The sequence below is a fragment of the Ipomoea nil genome, unplaced genomic scaffold (genome assembly GCF_001879475.1).
Source record: "Ipomoea nil cultivar Tokyo-kokei standard unplaced genomic scaffold, Asagao_1.1 scaffold2279, whole genome shotgun sequence".
NCBI classification, from domain to species: Eukaryota; Viridiplantae; Streptophyta; class Magnoliopsida; order Solanales; family Convolvulaceae; genus Ipomoea; species Ipomoea nil.
The window spans coordinates 496,524-514,409 of NW_017618707.1; the positions used below are offsets into that span (position 1 = coordinate 496,524).

A 17,886-nucleotide genomic window follows, 5' to 3' on the forward strand; every position below is an offset into this window, starting at 1 on the left:
TGAGCTACACCCCCATGAATGATAATAAAGTGGCTACTTAATTTACGAGCGTATTTTTAGACTTGATTCTGTATTTGTTAAACTTGTAAATATTTACACATTATTTTCTTCAGAAAATTATAATTAACGCGAGAGATTTTAACTTGAACTCTTATGTTTCTATATTTAGCGCATTTTGTGTTGTTTTTTTTTTTTTTTAAATAACATCTTAAAATAATTTATTAATTACAGTTACTCCTAACATAATTACAATATTGTTGAATACATTAGTGCAAGTATAATTTTTTATACCCTAGTGAAAACTAATTATATAACTGCTCTTACCAAGGACCTTGTGGTCCATTGATACCAAATTTTTTCCCTATTGGAGGTTCGCTGACTATTGGCTTTTTATGTTTCAGTAGATTGATAAAGTAGTTATGAACAGATACTATATTGTAAGTTGTAACAGAGTCAGTAATACTAAAAAAACAAAAAAAAAAAAAACTAAATAATCTCATTATCGAATATGTGACTCATACAATTCACTTGAAAATCCTCTTGAATACATGAGCTACGTCGTGCATGTGATATTTGATTAGAAATATATATCGCCTGCTTTTCACATCATATTTTACGTACCATTTTTTTGGTTTTTGGTTTTTGGTTTTCGTTTTCTAATATTAGTTTTGGATGAAAGTGTGTGTCGTCAACTTTCAATCACATTTTCAATTACTTTAAACTTTATTTTAAATAATTAGACCATGCAGTAATTCACGTGGTTTAGTGAGGGCATAAAGTAGTGTTTTTTGACTTAAAAAGAAAAGAAAAGGAGAGTCCATGCATGCATGGCACATTAACCGGAGAACGTACGTAACGTATATTCAAGCCTATATGCTTTTGCGCATTGGGCAAGACAACGAGCTGAGCCACCCTTAGCTCTTTTGAGTTTGTGGTTTTTTTTTTTTTTTTTTTTTTTTTTTTTTTTTTTTTTTTTTTTTTTAAATACATGATTCTTTATAAGATAGTATTTTTTTTTTTTTTTTTTGAAAAGAGCCTGCGCGGCATTTATTGGAAATATGCTGAAATAGAGTCTGGCGGACCATTGTCCGAATACATAGGTGCTGAATAATTAAAGGCCGAAGTGGCTAAAATAAGTGCTAAACAATTATCCGATCTAGGAACATAATTAACTGAAACATAATCAAAGGAAACCATCCGGTTTCTGCAGGTGTCAATGGCATAGCCGAGGTATGAACGTGGTGTATCCTTCGCTTGTGATAAATACTGCTGTAGTAACAAACAATCCGTTAGTATGTCTACCGATCTCTCTCCACGATCCCATAGCCAGGATAACACTTCTTTACATGCAATTGCTTCTGCCATAAGCGGGGAGAAGTAGTCTATCAATGGCGCCTGTAGAGCTGTGATATACGATCCCTGTTCGTCTAGGAGAATTGCCCCAACAGCGGTCTTATTTGTGGCATGGAAAAAGGCCGCATCAAAGTAACATTTATTCCGTGGGGAGGCAGCCGTGTGGCTTGTGGGCGGGACGGCGGCAGGCTGTTGTGCCACTCCTTGGCGCTGCTCGGATGTTGCCGTGGGCAATCCACGCGGGGCGTGTTGCTGTTGCGGGCGGTCCGGGTGTGCAATTTGCCATGCCCGGATCGCTGCGGTTACAGTTGCAATTATCTTTTGTGGTCTGGGCAAGTATGCATCCCACACAGCTCCATTCCTGGCTCGCCATATATAGTATAGTAGGCCTACTACATAAATAATTCCATCATCATCTAGAATATTTAATATCTCATTAAACCAAGCATGGAAAAGATCTGTGATAGTATTGGGGATTGGAAGGTGAGATTGTGCCCAAATGTTTCTTGTATAATCACATCTAACCAAAGAGTGCATAACATTCTCATGCATAATCCCACACATAGCACATGTTGGGCTAATCTCCACTCTCTTTATAATGAGGTTCGTTGTTGTGGGCAATATATTATTCAAGGTTCTCCATAAAAATGTTTTCCATCTCGGGGGTACTTTGAGCTTCCATAATTTGGGCCATTTATCAAACATCCCTGTCGTCTGTTCATAATTTCCCACTATTTGCCTGTAACCGCTTTTTACCGAGTATTCTCCTATTATATCACCATGCCAATACCACATATCCTCATAATCTGGTGACACATGTATTTTCAATATTCGTGTCACATCCTCCGGGATGAAAATATCAGTTAAAATATCATGATCCCAGGCCGCCGCTTCCTGATCTATTAATCCCATTACAGTTGCCTGCGCCAAGTATGGTGGTTTGTCAGTGATTATTTTCGCATTATTTTCATCCTGAAGCCATGGGTGATCCCATATAAGAGTTCCCTTCCCATTTCCAATCCTGCGTCTGACTCCCCCACAAATTAATTCCTGTGCAGCCATAATACTACGCCAGCAGTAACTTGGATTATTCCCTATACAAGCATCAAAGAATGTCCCTTTAGGATAGTACCTGGCTTTATATATCCTGGAAACCAATGATTCAGGTTTGGTGAGTAAACGCCAGGCCTGCTTCCCCAGCATTGCTAAATTAAAGGCATGCAACTCCTTAAAGCCCAATCCCCCATATTTCTTAGGGATGCACAATTTATCCCATGCCTTCCAATGGATTCCCTGATCATCCTTAGATCTCCACCAGTAACGATTCATAGCTTTCTCAATGGCTGTACAAGTATTCATAGGTAGTAAAAAGACACTTATAGAAAAAGTGGGCATAGACTGTGCCGCACTTTTCAATAAGACCTCCTTACCTGCCTGTGAAAGCAATTTCTTATTCCAGGACCCAATCCGCTGTCTAATCTTATCATCAATATATGAGAAAACTGCTCTCCTATTCCTGCCCACAAACGATGGAAGTCCTAAATACTTCCCAAAATTCGGAGCCTGAACCACTCCCAAAATACTGGCAATCTCCTCTCTGTGTTCATCCCGCGTATTCTTACTATAGCAAATACTTGACTTATAGTAATTCACTGCTTGCCCAGACATTTCCTCATACACCGATAAACACTGTTTTACCACACTGGCTTCCTGCGCAGTTGCTCTAAAAAAGAGTAAGCTGTCATCTGCAAAACATAAGTGGGATATAGGGGGGGCTCCCCTAGCTACTCTGCACCCATGTAGATCTCCTCTCAACTGTGCCTGTTGTAGTAGCAATGAAAGTCCCTCAGCACAAATAATAAAGAGATAAGGTGACAGTGGATCACCCTGCCTCAATCCACGAGTCGGCATGATCTGGTCACTTCGTGTTCCACCAACCTGAATACTATATGAAACTGAGGTCACACACAGCATTATCAAATCCACCCACCTTTCATCAAAGCCCAATGCTAACATCATACTCCGCAAGAAGGGCCACTCCATTCGGTCATAAGCTTTTGCCATATCCAGTTTCAAAGCCCCCTATCCTGTGATTCCACATTGCTTTCTGTTCAAAAAATGTCCAATCTCAGCAGCAATCAAAATATTATCTGTTATTAGCCTGTCAGAAATAAAAGCACTTTGGGTGTCAGATATAATATCCCCCATAAGCGGTTTCATCCTGGCAGTTATAACCTTAGCCATAATCCTGTATACCACGTTACTCAGTGCTATCGGTCTATAATCCGAGACCATCTCAGGGGTTTTCTTCTTAGGGATTAATATTATATTTGTATCATTTAGGCGAGCTGGAAACAAGTGAGTATTAAGACAATTCACAATATAGGCCGATACATCACCACCCACTACATCCCAAAAATGCTGGTAGAAACCCGGATTTATTCCATCCGGTCCTGGTGCTTTATAAGATAGTATCTGTTCTATATTTTCTCAAACATTTTTAGCTGAGAGTTCGGACCTTTGACCATTCATTTGAAATGGTAACCGGAATATCATCACACTACATGGTAGTTGACATTTTGAGCTTAGAGTTACTTCCATTTAAAAAAAAAAAAAAAAAAAAGGAAATTCTCGGAACGTTATGCTGTGCAACCGTGTGTACTATGCAAAGTGCACACGATTTCAATTCATAATTTCTATACTATAGATTTATAATTTCTATACTATAGATTCATAATTTTTATATTGTAGATTCATAAAATCTATACTGTAGATTCATAATTTCTAAACCGTAGATTCATAATTTGAATACAGTAGATTTATAATTTCTATACTGCAGACTCATAATATCTGTACTGTACATTCATAATTTTTAAACTGTATAGTTATCAAATTATGAACATATAGTTCTGTGATTTGTGAATACAGAGTTCAACAATTGAGAATATGAACATTGAAAATTATGAACATAGAGTTCTGTAATTGTAATTATAGGGTTCAATAATTATAAATATATATGAAGTTAAAAAATTATGAATATATTGCATTTATAATTATGAACATATAGTTCAGTAATTATGAACATAGAACAGTGTAAACCATGCATGGTCCACACGGTTGCACGGCATAATTTACCGAAATCCTCCCCTACAAAAATTATACAACTTGGATAAGGGCTAAGGACAAAAATAACTATTAACTAAGAATTATAAATAAAAATCGCAATTTGGGTAAAAAAAAAAAATTAATGACAAAATACGAACATGAATGAGAACTAGGGACAACAATAACATCCTACTATACCATGCATGTAAAGCATAAAATATGGTACTTGATGGAGTTTAAGAATTGAAGTGGTTTTCATTAATTAAGAAAACTATCACAAGGCTTCATAATTTATTATTTATATATAAAAACTTTGGAAGATCTGATGAAGTAACATAATCTAAGATTATTGGAGATTTGGAATAGAAAAATGGAAAGGATCGGAAAAGAAGCTAAGGGGCAGGAAATCATCTAAAGAATTGAAAAAGCAAAATAAATATTTAGTAGTTTGGATCATCTTTTTCAGGTGTATGTTTGCATTGCATGAGATGAAAAGAGCAGAGAATCTGATACTCTCCTGCTACCCTATATATATAATAGCTTATTATTAGACTTTAATTTAATTCCTAGTAGCTAGAGACTAATTAATCAACTTAAACCCGCCATGCAAACTAATTAATCTTGTTATTAAAAGAGCTTCCTTTTGAATTCCTGTCGTTACTTAATAAATCTTAATTATTTATTAGATGCCAAATTATATGGATGTGGAGAACACAACTTTTCAGGCCACTTTTATTGGATTCACTTGGATTCACTTGTACGGCCTTCAATTCCATCTCTGCAATATAATCTGCATGCATTATGCATATATAAGAACGGCGATAGATCTTGATTTAATCAACTTCCTTTTTCATCATCTTCAAGGCCGTCGTCTTGTTTCCCGGGTTCATTATATTGGGGAAGGCTTTTAGGTTAACATCGGTTATTAAAAAAAATAATGTACTTTTGAGTTCGATATTGTAATTTGCTTCCCATTCTTTTTCATTTTCTTAGAACTACACACATCATTTCTTTTTCTTATACCTGATGACAAAGGATCACAAGGATGGCCAGAACAAATCAATAGCTAGGTTATTCCCGCCCTGGGAATTATTAGGACTCTGTATTCAAGTCTCATTAGATTATTAGATAGCAGATCACATTAGAATTGTGTGCATTCATGTAGTATGTAGTTCTCATGTTCTCACCTAAAATATGACTCTTAATCGAACGCAAGCCTATATAGGTTAAGCTTGTGAGGATCACATTAAAATAAAAAATAAAAATAGCAATTTTTAAAAAGAATTAAAATAAAAAAATATATTTTTAATTCAATTAAAAAAAAAAAATCCGCCACCGCGGCTTCTCTGCCCGGTTAACGGAGAAGTCGGCCATGGCTTCTCCGTCCAACTGGACGGACAAGTCGGTAATGGATTCTCCGTCCAGTTGACGGAGAAGTCGGCCATGGCTTCTCCGTCCAGTTGACGGAGAAGCTGGCAATGGCTTCTCCATCCAATTGGACGGAGAAATCAGCAATGGCTTCTGCCGGTTTCTCCGTCCAGTTGATGGAGAAGAAGGTCATCACCTGTCCAATTTTATTTTATTTTTTTAAAAAAATTATTTTTAAAAAATTAATTTTACCTGTTATTACCTTATGTTTACCTGCAAATTGAGTTAATTGTACAAATTTAAAAGTTATGGACTTAATTGCATATAAGTAAAGAAATGAAGGGCCTAATTGGAGCTTTTGTTAGTTCATGGGGTTAATTTCACTTTGACTTATAGTTGGAGGACCTATTTCACCAATCGTTATGCCATGGAACTGTGTTCACCATCCATGGTGAACACGGTCCCAAACGCTGGGCACCGTTATCTTCCACCAATCTTTTTTTTTTTTTTTTTTAATTAACAGGGCGCGACTTTTCTTCTTCATATTCACATTTTGCAGTTTCACTTCCTCTTCGCGCAAGTTTCTTCAACACTCATAAATTATTAATGTGCAGGTATGGATTTATGAATGTGCAGTTATGAAATTATGAATTTTCTTTTATGAGATTATGGATTTTCTGTTATTATGATATTATGAATTTTCTGTTATGAAATTATGAATTTTATGTTATGAAATTATGAATTTTCTGTTATGAAATTATGAATGTACAGAAAATTCATAATTACATAACTTTAAATTCATAATCTCATAACATAAAATTCATAATTTAATAAATGTAAATTCATAATCTGATCATAGAATGCAAAACGTCGTTAACAGCACATTAACTAAATTTATTTATTTTTTCCGATAAAAACGATACCGTTTGGGATCGTGTTCACCAAGCATGGTGAACACGTTTCCACGGCATAATTTGCGCTATTTCACCATTATCCCTTTGTTATATAGCCTTTTATTCACCATATATGTTGCAAGCAACATCGTTGATAACCTCATGGTTTTTGCTATTTAGAGTTGTTCGAACTCATTTTTTGTAGCATGATTGAATACCATGATAACAATTAAAAGGGGTAAAGTACAAAAAGCCACTGAACTATTTGAGAAACATCAAGTAAGCCATCATTGAACCTGGGAAAAAAGAGCAAATAAGTCATTGAATCCGGAGAAAAGAACAATTAACATTTTTAACAGGTTATTATCTCTAGATTTTTGCTGACTGGATTGTCAAATGTTTATTTTATTTACGTTTCTTCTTATTATTATTAATATTAATATATCATCCACTTGGATAGTATTATATTTTAAAGTAATTATAATCAAAATAGTTTTGTCTTGTCGAGATTTGATTGATTTATTTATTATTATTTTTTCACTAGATCTTTTGCTTAAAAAATAATAATAAATAAATAAATTAGATCTAGACAAGATAAAACTATTTTGATTATAATTACTTTAAAATATATTAGTATGTGGTGGATTATAATGAAAAAAAAAAAACATAAATAAAATAAACATTTAACAATCCAGTCAGCAAAAACTTAGAGTTAACCTGTTAAAAATGTTGATTGTTCTTTTTTTCAGGGTTCAATGGCTTATTTGGGGGTTATTTGAGTTCGATGGCTTAATTGATGTTTCCAAAATAGTTCAGTGACTTATTTGCACTTTATCCCCAATTAAAATAGACAAATTAAATGTCTTTGCATAGTGTTGTTGTTATTATTATTATTATTGTTATTGTTATTATCTTTCTAAGAGAAGCAAGAAATCATCTCTAAAAACTAATCCTATCAAAAGATAGATTCTTTCTCAATCGTACAATAGCAAATATAATATAAGAAAAATTAAAGTTAGTTGTTGGCTTTAACTAGCTCTCATTGCCATCAACATGTTGCCTATGTACCTTTCATGCAAATGGGTGCCAATGATGCTATTACTAGTCTACAATGTTTAAACTCTTTAATGGATGGTGGAATTTTTTTTAGAAAAATGATAAAATAACTAAATATTTAAATCTTGCAATTTTTTAAATTGTCACATGACTTATGACTTTTCATATGGGTAACTTATTATTTTATTGCTTGAAATAATATATAGAGGACGATCGAGATGGAAGAATGTATGAAATATTACTGCTCAAAGAAGGTTTTTTTTTTTTTTTTTTTAAATGGTTTTCATTTCATTTTTTTCAAATACACAATCAATTTTAATATCATTTTCAAATATATTTAATTAAAGAATGTCAATATTACCCCTATTGAGACTCAAACGCATGACCTCACTCCCATTCGGGAAAGTCACTTCATACCACTTGACTACACGATTTTTGGCTATAGTACATTAGTTTAAATATCTATTCATTATGTAATTGGTTATGTATAATTCTTATTAATGAAATTTTAAATTATTATTATTACTAGCTGAGTTACCACGCGCACATTATGCGAATAGTCCAATGTCCAATATGTATTTTTAAATTAGTGTTTCAGAATTTTCAAAGTATCATTCGATATCCTGACATATATCAATTATTAAATTTTTCATAAAGGTAAATATTTCAAGAATGCATAACTATGACATGTGGCATAATTTTTTTTTTTTTTTTTTTATAAAGTCAACTAGTGCAATAGCAGGTTTAAAAGAAAACACACTCACTGGATAGTACCCAAACATAATTTTTGTAACACAACCATATTAATTAGCGTGATTTATGCTTCCTCTTGTTGCCACTTCCGCCAGAAATGAATTCTTGATTTAGTCCAGTCCCTTGGTGTGTGCTTCACTGCAATTTTAGTGCCTTGACATAGTGCACTACCTTATAAAATAGAACCAAATCTTCCTTCCCCAAAAAGATAATGGTAATATGCATAGTTTCTCATCTGTATTGAATATATACTGTAAATTATGTGTGCCGTTACATCAATGATCAATGTGTGATTCTAATTAATTGACCAAAGTTCATGTTAAATATTATATTATATTTTTTAATACACTCTAACATATTCATAGTATATGTTTAACAATTATGTCAATTTTAATTGGGATATGATGAGGTTCGAACATAAGATCTTCCTTATGAAAATCGATGAGTAAGATAAGAATAATAAATAGTTAACAGAATATTTCGTTACTAAAGTTTACACAGACGAAATGCAGGGGTATTTAAGAAAAGTAAATGATGTAATAGAGATTAAAATAGGAAAAAAATTTAAAATCAAATAATATAAACCATTTATTTCAACAAACAATTACATCAATATTTTTTAGTTAGTGTTAGGGACCTGATTTTATTAGTTTTTATTAAGTTTGTAGATGTAGATTTTATAAAGAAATATAATGCGGTAATGATAAATGGTAGAATCATTGACATGGCAATAATAATAATAACGTGATAGAGTATATGATACGTAAAATAGAAAAATTACAAAAATAAATAAAATAAAAAGAGGATAAAATCAAATATAGACTTAATGACTGACAAGACCAGGCCAGTGCTGTATATTATATTACAGGAGTTGTTGGTTCCTAGTAAAGATTTTCTGTCCTGGAGCAAGGATAGCCCTCGGATCAAACGCAGATTTTCTGTCGACAAATCTAGACCATTGATCCCCAAAGTGTTGCATCCATTCATCCTTGAAGCTGTAGTGAGGAAAGTATAATTTGAAATCGAGCCCACTATTTATGCAAAATTGCACAATTTCCCTGTTTTGTTCTAATTCTTGTAGTGGGGGTCCATTCGTGCGTTGAGGACAAAACCGGAGAAGTGCAACTAGATAAAAGATTTCACTGTCAGGCAGTACCACTGAAGTGCGATTATCCCACCTATTTTACAAAATAAATAATAAATAAATAAAAGAAAAAAAAAAAAAGACATCATAAGTTGTACTGTTACTATATAAATAGAAAAAAAAAAGACAATATTCTTACTTGCTACGAAGCATGGGATAAATCAACATAGGACCACCGACCCCATTCTTGAGTATCTTCTTAAACACACCACGATCAAAACTAGCAATGTTTTTCTTAGAAATGAACAAATTGAGCCATGGATGTGGGGTGTCCCATGTCCCATTGGCTCGAGCGTGCTCTTCCCCTTTCTTCACTCGCAGTAAAAAATTCATATAACTTACGTTCACTTCAAACCTTAACTTTTTGCAATATCTCAACCCTCCAACCAATCTCTCCACCTTCTGCACTCGATCCACAACATTAATTAGTCAATTTCATTACTGCAACTACTTGTAATACTCAAGCATTTATAAAGAAAAAGATAAAGAAAATATGAATATAGTTACCTTATTAATGGTAGAGGGATGATCGTTATTTTTATAATGTAGAGCCATTTCAAGACAATACAAAACAGGACCAGCATCCTTAGGTATATAGGTCGGGTTAAGCTGATGATCCGAATTCAATGGCACCGTAGACCATCCATTCACAGGGTCATCACTATTTACAAACACAAATCCTTCCACATAATCAAAGGACTCATCTCGAGTCACTAACGATTCTGCATCTTGAGTGAAGTCCTCGAAGGCACTGTATACTACTCTTATCCATCTCACCTGTATATTCGAAAATAAGGTTAAACATGACACATTTTACTTAAGTTATAATATTATATGAAACTACTAAGATCTAGTGTATTACAATTCCAGTATCTCTATATAGTACTCAATTACAATAAATTAATATATAATAGATGAATTTTATAATATCTTGTAACATCATGATGTGTATTGTGCACAATACAAATGGCGGGTTAGCTAATAAAATATATTTTATAAATTGAAATAAATAAATAAATAAAAAATACTCACCATATCCGGGGCGGGTTGGAGCATGACCCGAGCTCTAGTGATGATACCAAATTGGCCGAGACCACCAAGCACGGAGTAGAAGAGTTCGGAATTGTGGGTTTCGGAGCAGACGGCTATATCTCCGTTTCCGGTGACGACTTCTAGCTCCGTTACATTTGACGTTTGTGGGCCGAAACGGAAGGCCTGGCCACTAACGCCGGCGTTAGATAACGTCCCGCCCACCGTTAAGTCCAGATAATCGGTAAACGACCGGGGCGCTAGCCCGTGCCCCGAAACGCACCGTTCCAGCACTTCGGACCACAAGGCCCCGCCGCTGACGTCAGCGTAGGCCCCGCCGCCGTTGCCGCAGCGGCGGACGACGGTGATCCCGGCGTTCTCGCAGCCGCCGACCAGCGATCTGAGGTTGACGACGAGGCCGCGGTGGGTCATAGCCTGGCCGTTGATGGAGTGGCCGTTGCCTCTGGCGGCGACGGTGAGGGAGGGTGACCGTAACGCCAGCTTAACCACCCGCGCCACGTCATCGGCGCTGGCTGGGCTCACGACAGCCAGCGGCTTGACGGCATGCAAGCCGCCGAAATCCTTAGCCGCTAAGCTTGCGGAGGTCGGGCCGTAGTCTACAACCCCCTGTAGGTCGGCCAGCGCATCGCAGATGCTCAAAACGCCGCCGCTTTCACTCTCCGGTTCCGGTATCGAATCTGCAGATTTATTTTCCGACGAGTAGCGCTCCGTTAGAAATGCTGTCATTCTTCTCTCTGTTTAAATGTATGTAAAGAAGGGTTCAGAATTGAAATGTTTGGTGGTTTTTTGGTTAAACGAGAATAGAAAATTTTGAAATCTGGGAATGGGGTTTGGAGGTTTGAGGAGGAGGATTTAAATAGCGGCGGGATTGGTAGTGGAGGTGCAGCCTGGAGGAGGGGATTGAAATGGGAAAATGTGAGGTTGGCATTGCTGCTGATGCAATAAAACAGGTAGGAGAAAATGACTTCAATTGTTTAAGTATAAACTCAATTGAATTGTAATAGAGTCAATAATACTTTAAAAAAAACGTATAAACTCAATTTCTTATTTTCCAAAACTTGTCTCAAGCTGACTCACAAATCTTTGTCTGTGACAAGAGTTGAATCAACATAAAAATGTAATACGTGTCTGTTACTTGTAAAAGAAAGTGTAATACTTTTACATTTTAATTCAAAAGTATTAAACTTTCTCTCTCTTAACAGGACTATGTGGTCTAATGGTACCCGGGTTGGACTTCCAGCCTCAGTTGATGCGCTATTGATTCTTTGTGTGTTTCAGTAGGTTGAGAAAGTATATGAACAGATACTACAATGTAATAGAGCCATTAACTTTCAAAAAAAAAAAAACTTTTTCTTATAAGTATTAATAAACAATTTATTCCTAATTAGTATTACATTTTTCAATATAAGTATTACATTTCTATCTTGATCTGACCCGTCTCACGAATAAGGATCTGTGAGACGGTATTAGAGAGTCACACTAGACTCGCTCTTTCTCAATAATGGCCATTATACTTTTTTTTTTTCTAGTTTAATTTAAGAAGTTTAGTAATTGGAAAAAATGGGTTATTTTTTAGAAAATTAAAAAAAAAAATAGAAATCGTAGTTTTGGTCCCTCAATTAGTAGCCAAAATGCAATGTCATCCCTACTTTCTAATTTGGACAGAATTGGTCCCTCAATTATTTGACCCTTAGCCGATTTAGTCCTTCTGTGAGACCATCAGTTTAATTAACTCCATTTAAATCATGGGTATAATTGAAATTTCACATAACCTTGAATATAATAAGTCTATTTCTACCTCTTTCTCTGCCCGGTCTGCTATTTCCGCCCCCACTGGGTTTGCAGTTGCATATGCTTTGCCTCGGCACTCCTTGAATGAGCAAGAATACCAACAGACATTGCAGCAACCCCATTTCGCCTTTTGGATCTCATCAAATAACTCCAGACTGTGCATATTACTATCATCTATTCATCCGCAAACATCACTATCCCATCTAGCTTTTCATCTCTTACATTTCTGCTCAAAATTCAAAATTAAAAACAAACAACACTTATTCTATCAAATCCAAATTCAAGTTCTGAAATATAGGCATGAAAGTGGAGCCAATAAAGCTTCAATTTTGCATACCTCAAATCATGAACTCGCATTCTGGACTTCAGTTTGTGGCGATGCTTCCATAGAATAGCCATTTTCTCGCGGAATCCAATATGGATAGACAGGATAGTTCGGAGCCCCGACTTGGCTAGCAACGAGGCGGTCTCGTTTGTGATTCCTCCGGCTTCCACAACAATCCAGATGACATTGAACATAGAAGGACGAGGAAGAAGACGAATCCATTTTTATTTCTTTAGCGTTTGCTCTGTTTTACAGTATGCTCCTGGGTATGGCTTTTCTTTCTTCGTGAATGGCGAACTTCCCCAACGGCTTCTACTTCTTCGTGAACTTCCACCATATTAGTAAGTTTCCGCTATCATTAGCAATCAAATTAGACACATCATTTGTGAATCTAACTGTAGCATTAGTCCCAGTATTAGCATCAACAGAGTTACTAAGTGTCGACAAACTGCTTTGAGAAACAAGAGTAAGACCATTTTGAGCAGAATGGTTTCTACTAGCAGTCCCATTCCCATGACCAATGGAGCGCAAGAAGCCGGGGCAAGACCATCGCTTGGGGGCCTTCGAATTGAGTCCAAGTTAGATGAAACAGCAGCCGCCACCACCCCGAGACCAACGCCACCAATCGTTCTGGACTCCTCAGGTCGATGGAGACTCGCCAACAACGAACCAAATCCCAGAAATTTCGGCGATTGCCGATTTATAATCTGAGTAGCGGAGGTTGATCAAGACGCATCCATTGCCTCATCCATGGATTCCGATGGTCCATGCAAGGACTCAAACACCAAAGAAGCCTCTAATGACAGGTTCTAGTTCGCGATATGAGACTTCGCAGAAGGGTGTTGATAATGAAATTGTTAATGGCGATCATGTTTATGAGGAGAGATGAGGCCTTGGGAGGGTCGCAGTGCAGCATTGCCGGCTTGGAAGCGTTTGATCGATGAAGAAGACAACAAAGACGCGGAAGGGGAAATGGCAGATCGGGTGGAGAAAAAGGAAGAAATAGGCTTATTATATTATGTGAAATTCCAATTATACCCATGGTTTAAACGGAGTTAAACTGATGGTCTCACAGAAGGACTAAATCGATTAAGGGTCGAATAATTGAGGGACCAATTTTGTCCAAATTAGAAAGTATGAATGACATTATATTTTGGCTACTAATTGAGGGACTAAAAGTGTGATTTTCCTTTAAAAAAATTAGAGAAATGAACAATTAAAAAACAGACCACACTCCAATGAAGAATTTGAGAATCTATTTAACTAATTTTTTAAATTTGGAGAAATAGAGAAAGACATGAACTGTCAATTCCTTACAACATTATTTCTAACTCTTTTTTTTTTTTTTTTGGTCAATTCATAGAGAAATAGAAAACTGATATGAAGTAAATCGAAAATTAGTTTGCAGTCAATTTTTCATTAACTTAAAAAAATAATAGTTCCGTCATAATCAATTCCTAGAGAAATAGAAAATAGATAAATGAAGTAAATCCAAAATTAGTTCGCGGTCAATTTTCATTAACTTGAAAAAATAATACTTCCGTCATAATAAATATGTCTCACTTAGTCACTCCTCTTTCAAAATTGGTAAATTCGTTCTATTTCTGGTAGATAGGTTGAAGTTGGGTTTCTTTTTCTTGATGAACTAATTCCCTTTTTTAACACTAAGATTATGTGATCTAATAGTACCCGAGTTTGACTTCTATTTGGAAGGTTATGAGTTCAAGCCTCAGTGGAGGCATTATTGGTTCTTTGTGTTTCAGTAGGTTGAGAAAGTATATGAATAGATACTATATTGTAATATAGTCAATAGTATTCAAAAAAAAAAATCCATTTTTTAACAAATAATTCAATTTATCCTCTTTGAAGAGCATTGCGTGTCATCAAGATATTTTAAGAAAAGGAGTGATATATTTTGATGTTGATGATGTGATGATTTGTTAATTGTTATAATCTATAAAGATATTAATCTAAAAAAAATACTAAACCTATCCTCATCAAGATATTAATCTAAAAGAAATACTAACCCTATCCTCATAAAGAGAAATTAAGTATAACATTTTATTCTTCCAAAAGTATAACATTTTATAACTCTAGACGTGGAGTGTATGCATTTCTAACCATGCAAATGTATCTGAATTGCACCCTCATGTAAAGATGCACGCCAAATTAATTAACTAAAACATATACAATCGTGCATAAACATAAGATAAACGCTCGAAAAAGTTAGTCGACATAGTATTTTGGGGGAGAAAAATCAGGATGAGAGCCTAACGCAACTGATACTAGATGAGATCAACACAATTCAAAATTGATTCAGTTAGAGAAGATTACAACAAGATAGAACCTATAAGAAGGATAACACAACAGTCTCCTAAACTCTAAGCTAGACTAAACCAAATAAATTACAGCCACAAACATATAAAGCATATGATATAATAATATACATCAATATTACTAACAATAAGAAGTTGATTTAAGTTTAATGTGCATAAATAAAAATTATTTTTTTGGGCGTTTAGGGAATTTGCAGCCATCATTTAAGAGTGTGTACTAGAAAAATTCAACTCTTATGTGATAACTGTTGGTACCGTTGGTAGAAAACACAAATAATAATCAAATTAAAATTGACTATTATTTTCTAGAAAGAAGGGAAGAAAAGATGAAGAAATTTGGCTAGTGTTTGGTGTTGGGTTTTTGCAAGAGTCAAGTGAGCACTCTTTCCTTAAAACCTTATTTGCCACCTCCTAAACATGCTAGGAGCGTTGTGGCCTAGGCTTCCCAGGATAAAACTTGCTAATGATTCAATGTTTGAGCACTCAAACAAGGAATCCGGCGAGCAAGACAATGGCTATGAACACAGTAGGCCAAGAAAGAGTAGAAGCAGAGAGGTTTTGAAGCTGAAAAAACGAACTTTCGTGTTCTATGTTTTTGTGTGTAAAACTCTACTGCCTCTACCCTCTCTTATATAGGGTTGAAGGAGCCAATAGCCTTTATTATGGCAATTAAAAATGACATTAAAGCTGTCTTCCAACAGCTATAACAGCAGGCCACTACCTGGGAATTGAATTCAGAATTCAAAATTGGAATTAATAGCGTAACAGATGAATTCAATCCCCTCAACAGTCAGAACTTTCGGGTTCCAGACCGTTAGCGTACAGGGTTCGGTCTCAACTTTCGACCTCATCCAGTTTCGGCCCTTGCACCTTTCGTGGACTCTGTTGTGCTCTCGGTGCACCACAACCTCTCGTGTAGCACGAGAGTTGTGCTCTCGGCCCTCAACAGTCAGAACTTTCGGGTTCCAGACCGTTAGCGTACAGGGTTCTGTCTCAACTTTCGACCTCATCCAGTTTCGGCCCTTGCACCTTTCGTGGACTCTATTGCACGAGAGTTGTGCTCGCAAGGCCAGCCAATTTCTGGACGACATTCGTGCCCCCAGGTGCCGGCGCACACGAGCTCGGGCTTGAATCAAGCCTTCTCCAAGCTCTGCTAGTTGGAATTTGATTTGCAACCCCCCCCCCCCCCCCCCCCCCCGCGCGAGAGAGCCTCTATGCTATACAATTCTACAAGTTTCAAAAGAGCTCTTGTATATAGGGGGGGGGGGGGGGGAGGGGGGAAATCTTCATTCCAAAGCAATGTGGGACAAAAGCTCACTTTTTCCCTTCATTTTCCAACTCAAATGGGTCTACTTTGAGAATCAATATCTCATTCACCCATTATCCGTTTTGAGCGTACAATATATCAATCTCTTTGTCTCACTACGAAGAATCCGAATCCACTTTAACCCGACCCAAATCGGAAGTGGACCCCACTGATAATTGTACCACAAAATAGCCACTTAACATGCCATTTTATGCCATTTTTAGCTATTTTTTCCAACAATAACCCACAAACCACACATGAGAGGTAAACCGTTAAAATTTAATTTTTTAAAAGTGACGATGAAAATTCGCAGCCATTATCCGAAAGTCAGAGAGTGTGCACTGAATAAACATTGCTCATATGTGTTAGTTCACCGACCATATAAAAGAGGTAAATCACACTAAAAAGATCCTTAATTCAATACATACAAAAACAGTTGTCGTGGTCTTACATATGTAAACCCTGGCCTATTGGATGGGTACTCTTGCGTTAGAATGATGACTCAACTTTCAGCACAGTGACACTTTGTACAACATTGCATCTTCAAACTTCTATGGACAAAAAAAAAAAAAAAAAGGATTAAAAAAAAAAAAGGCTAAGGATAAAGAACGTTTTGTTGATCATTAAATTATTACGGGTATGATTTGTGCGATTGGTTCACCATGACTTGTATTATATTTTTTACTAGTGACTCAAAAGTATTGTACTCAATCGTCCTTGATAATTTTAATTAATCATCTTTTTAATTTATTACTTTTTAGTAATTGCATTCGAAACTTATTCCTAGAATTTTATAATTTGAGAATTCAAGTTTCATTAATTTCTAACAACTTTTTGGAATTAAAGGAGTGGAAGTGTTAATATGAAAGATGTCGAGGGCGTAGGTGAAATTATCTCTAATGACAGCCAGCAAGTCGTGAAAGCGAAGCTATTTGGTCTCAATATAGTAAGTACAATGAAGATAGAAACTTAGAAAGTGATTGATTTTTTGTTTTGTTTTGTTTTTTGTTTTTTGTTTTTTGTTTTTTGTTTTTTTTTTTTTTTTTAAATTGATTCTTCTTTTACTTTATCTTTTGTGTGTGTAATTAATTTTATACAATTTTTTTACCATTTCATTTAACTTTACTTTATTACATTATTGTATATGAAAAATTATAACAGTACACTTTGCTTAGCCACATACTATATTATATGATATATGGTGTGCATATTGTTTATTTTCTTTCGTTTTTGTAAGGGAAAATGGTCAAATAAGACATCCAACTATATAAGACATTATAATTAAGCTTCTAATTAAGAAACTCCACTAGTCATTTCCTGCATCAACATACATTGGCTGATAATTTTACTAACTATACTAGTTAAATAGAGTTAATTTCAGCAGAGGTCTCTTGTCAGTGGTGATG

The 17,886-nt window shown here is 35.5% G+C and overlaps 2 protein-coding genes across 2 annotated transcripts; both read right to left on the reverse strand.

Moving 5' to 3' along the window:
• Window positions 1-1,047: 1,047 nt before the first annotated feature.
• LOC109150382 lies at window positions 1,048-3,417 on the reverse strand. Its single transcript, XM_019298291.1, has one exon. It carries the CDS (start codon window positions 3,415-3,417, stop codon window positions 1,048-1,050), a length of 2,370 nt encoding a protein of 789 aa, XP_019153836.1.
• A 5,901-nt stretch (window positions 3,418-9,318) lies between these two features.
• On the reverse strand, window positions 9,319-11,596 carry LOC109150353 (cytokinin dehydrogenase 7-like). Its single transcript, XM_019298253.1, has 4 exons — window positions 10,705-11,596; window positions 10,180-10,449; window positions 9,812-10,074; window positions 9,319-9,706 (listed from the first exon to the last, which is right to left on the reverse strand). Exons 1-4 carry the CDS (start codon window positions 11,446-11,448, stop codon window positions 9,391-9,393), a joined length of 1,593 nt encoding a protein of 530 aa, XP_019153798.1. The 5' UTR covers window positions 11,449-11,596; the 3' UTR covers window positions 9,319-9,390.
• Window positions 11,597-17,886: the final 6,290 nt, after the last annotated feature.

Coding starts and splice junctions, on each gene's coding strand:
- LOC109150382 (XM_019298291.1), bottom strand. CDS start 3,417: ATGGCAAAAGCTTATGACCGAATGGAGTGGCCCTTCTTGCGGAGTATG.
- LOC109150353 (XM_019298253.1), bottom strand. CDS start 11,448: ATGACAGCATTTCTAACGGAGCGCTACTCGTCGGAAAATAAATCTGCA. Junction 10,450..10,704: donor TCCAACCCGCCCCGGATATG/GTGAGTATTTTT, acceptor TCGAATATACAG/GTGAGATGGATAAGAGTAGT. Junction 10,075..10,179: donor ATCCCTCTACCATTAATAAG/GTAACTATATTC, acceptor GATCGAGTGCAG/AAGGTGGAGAGATTGGTTGG.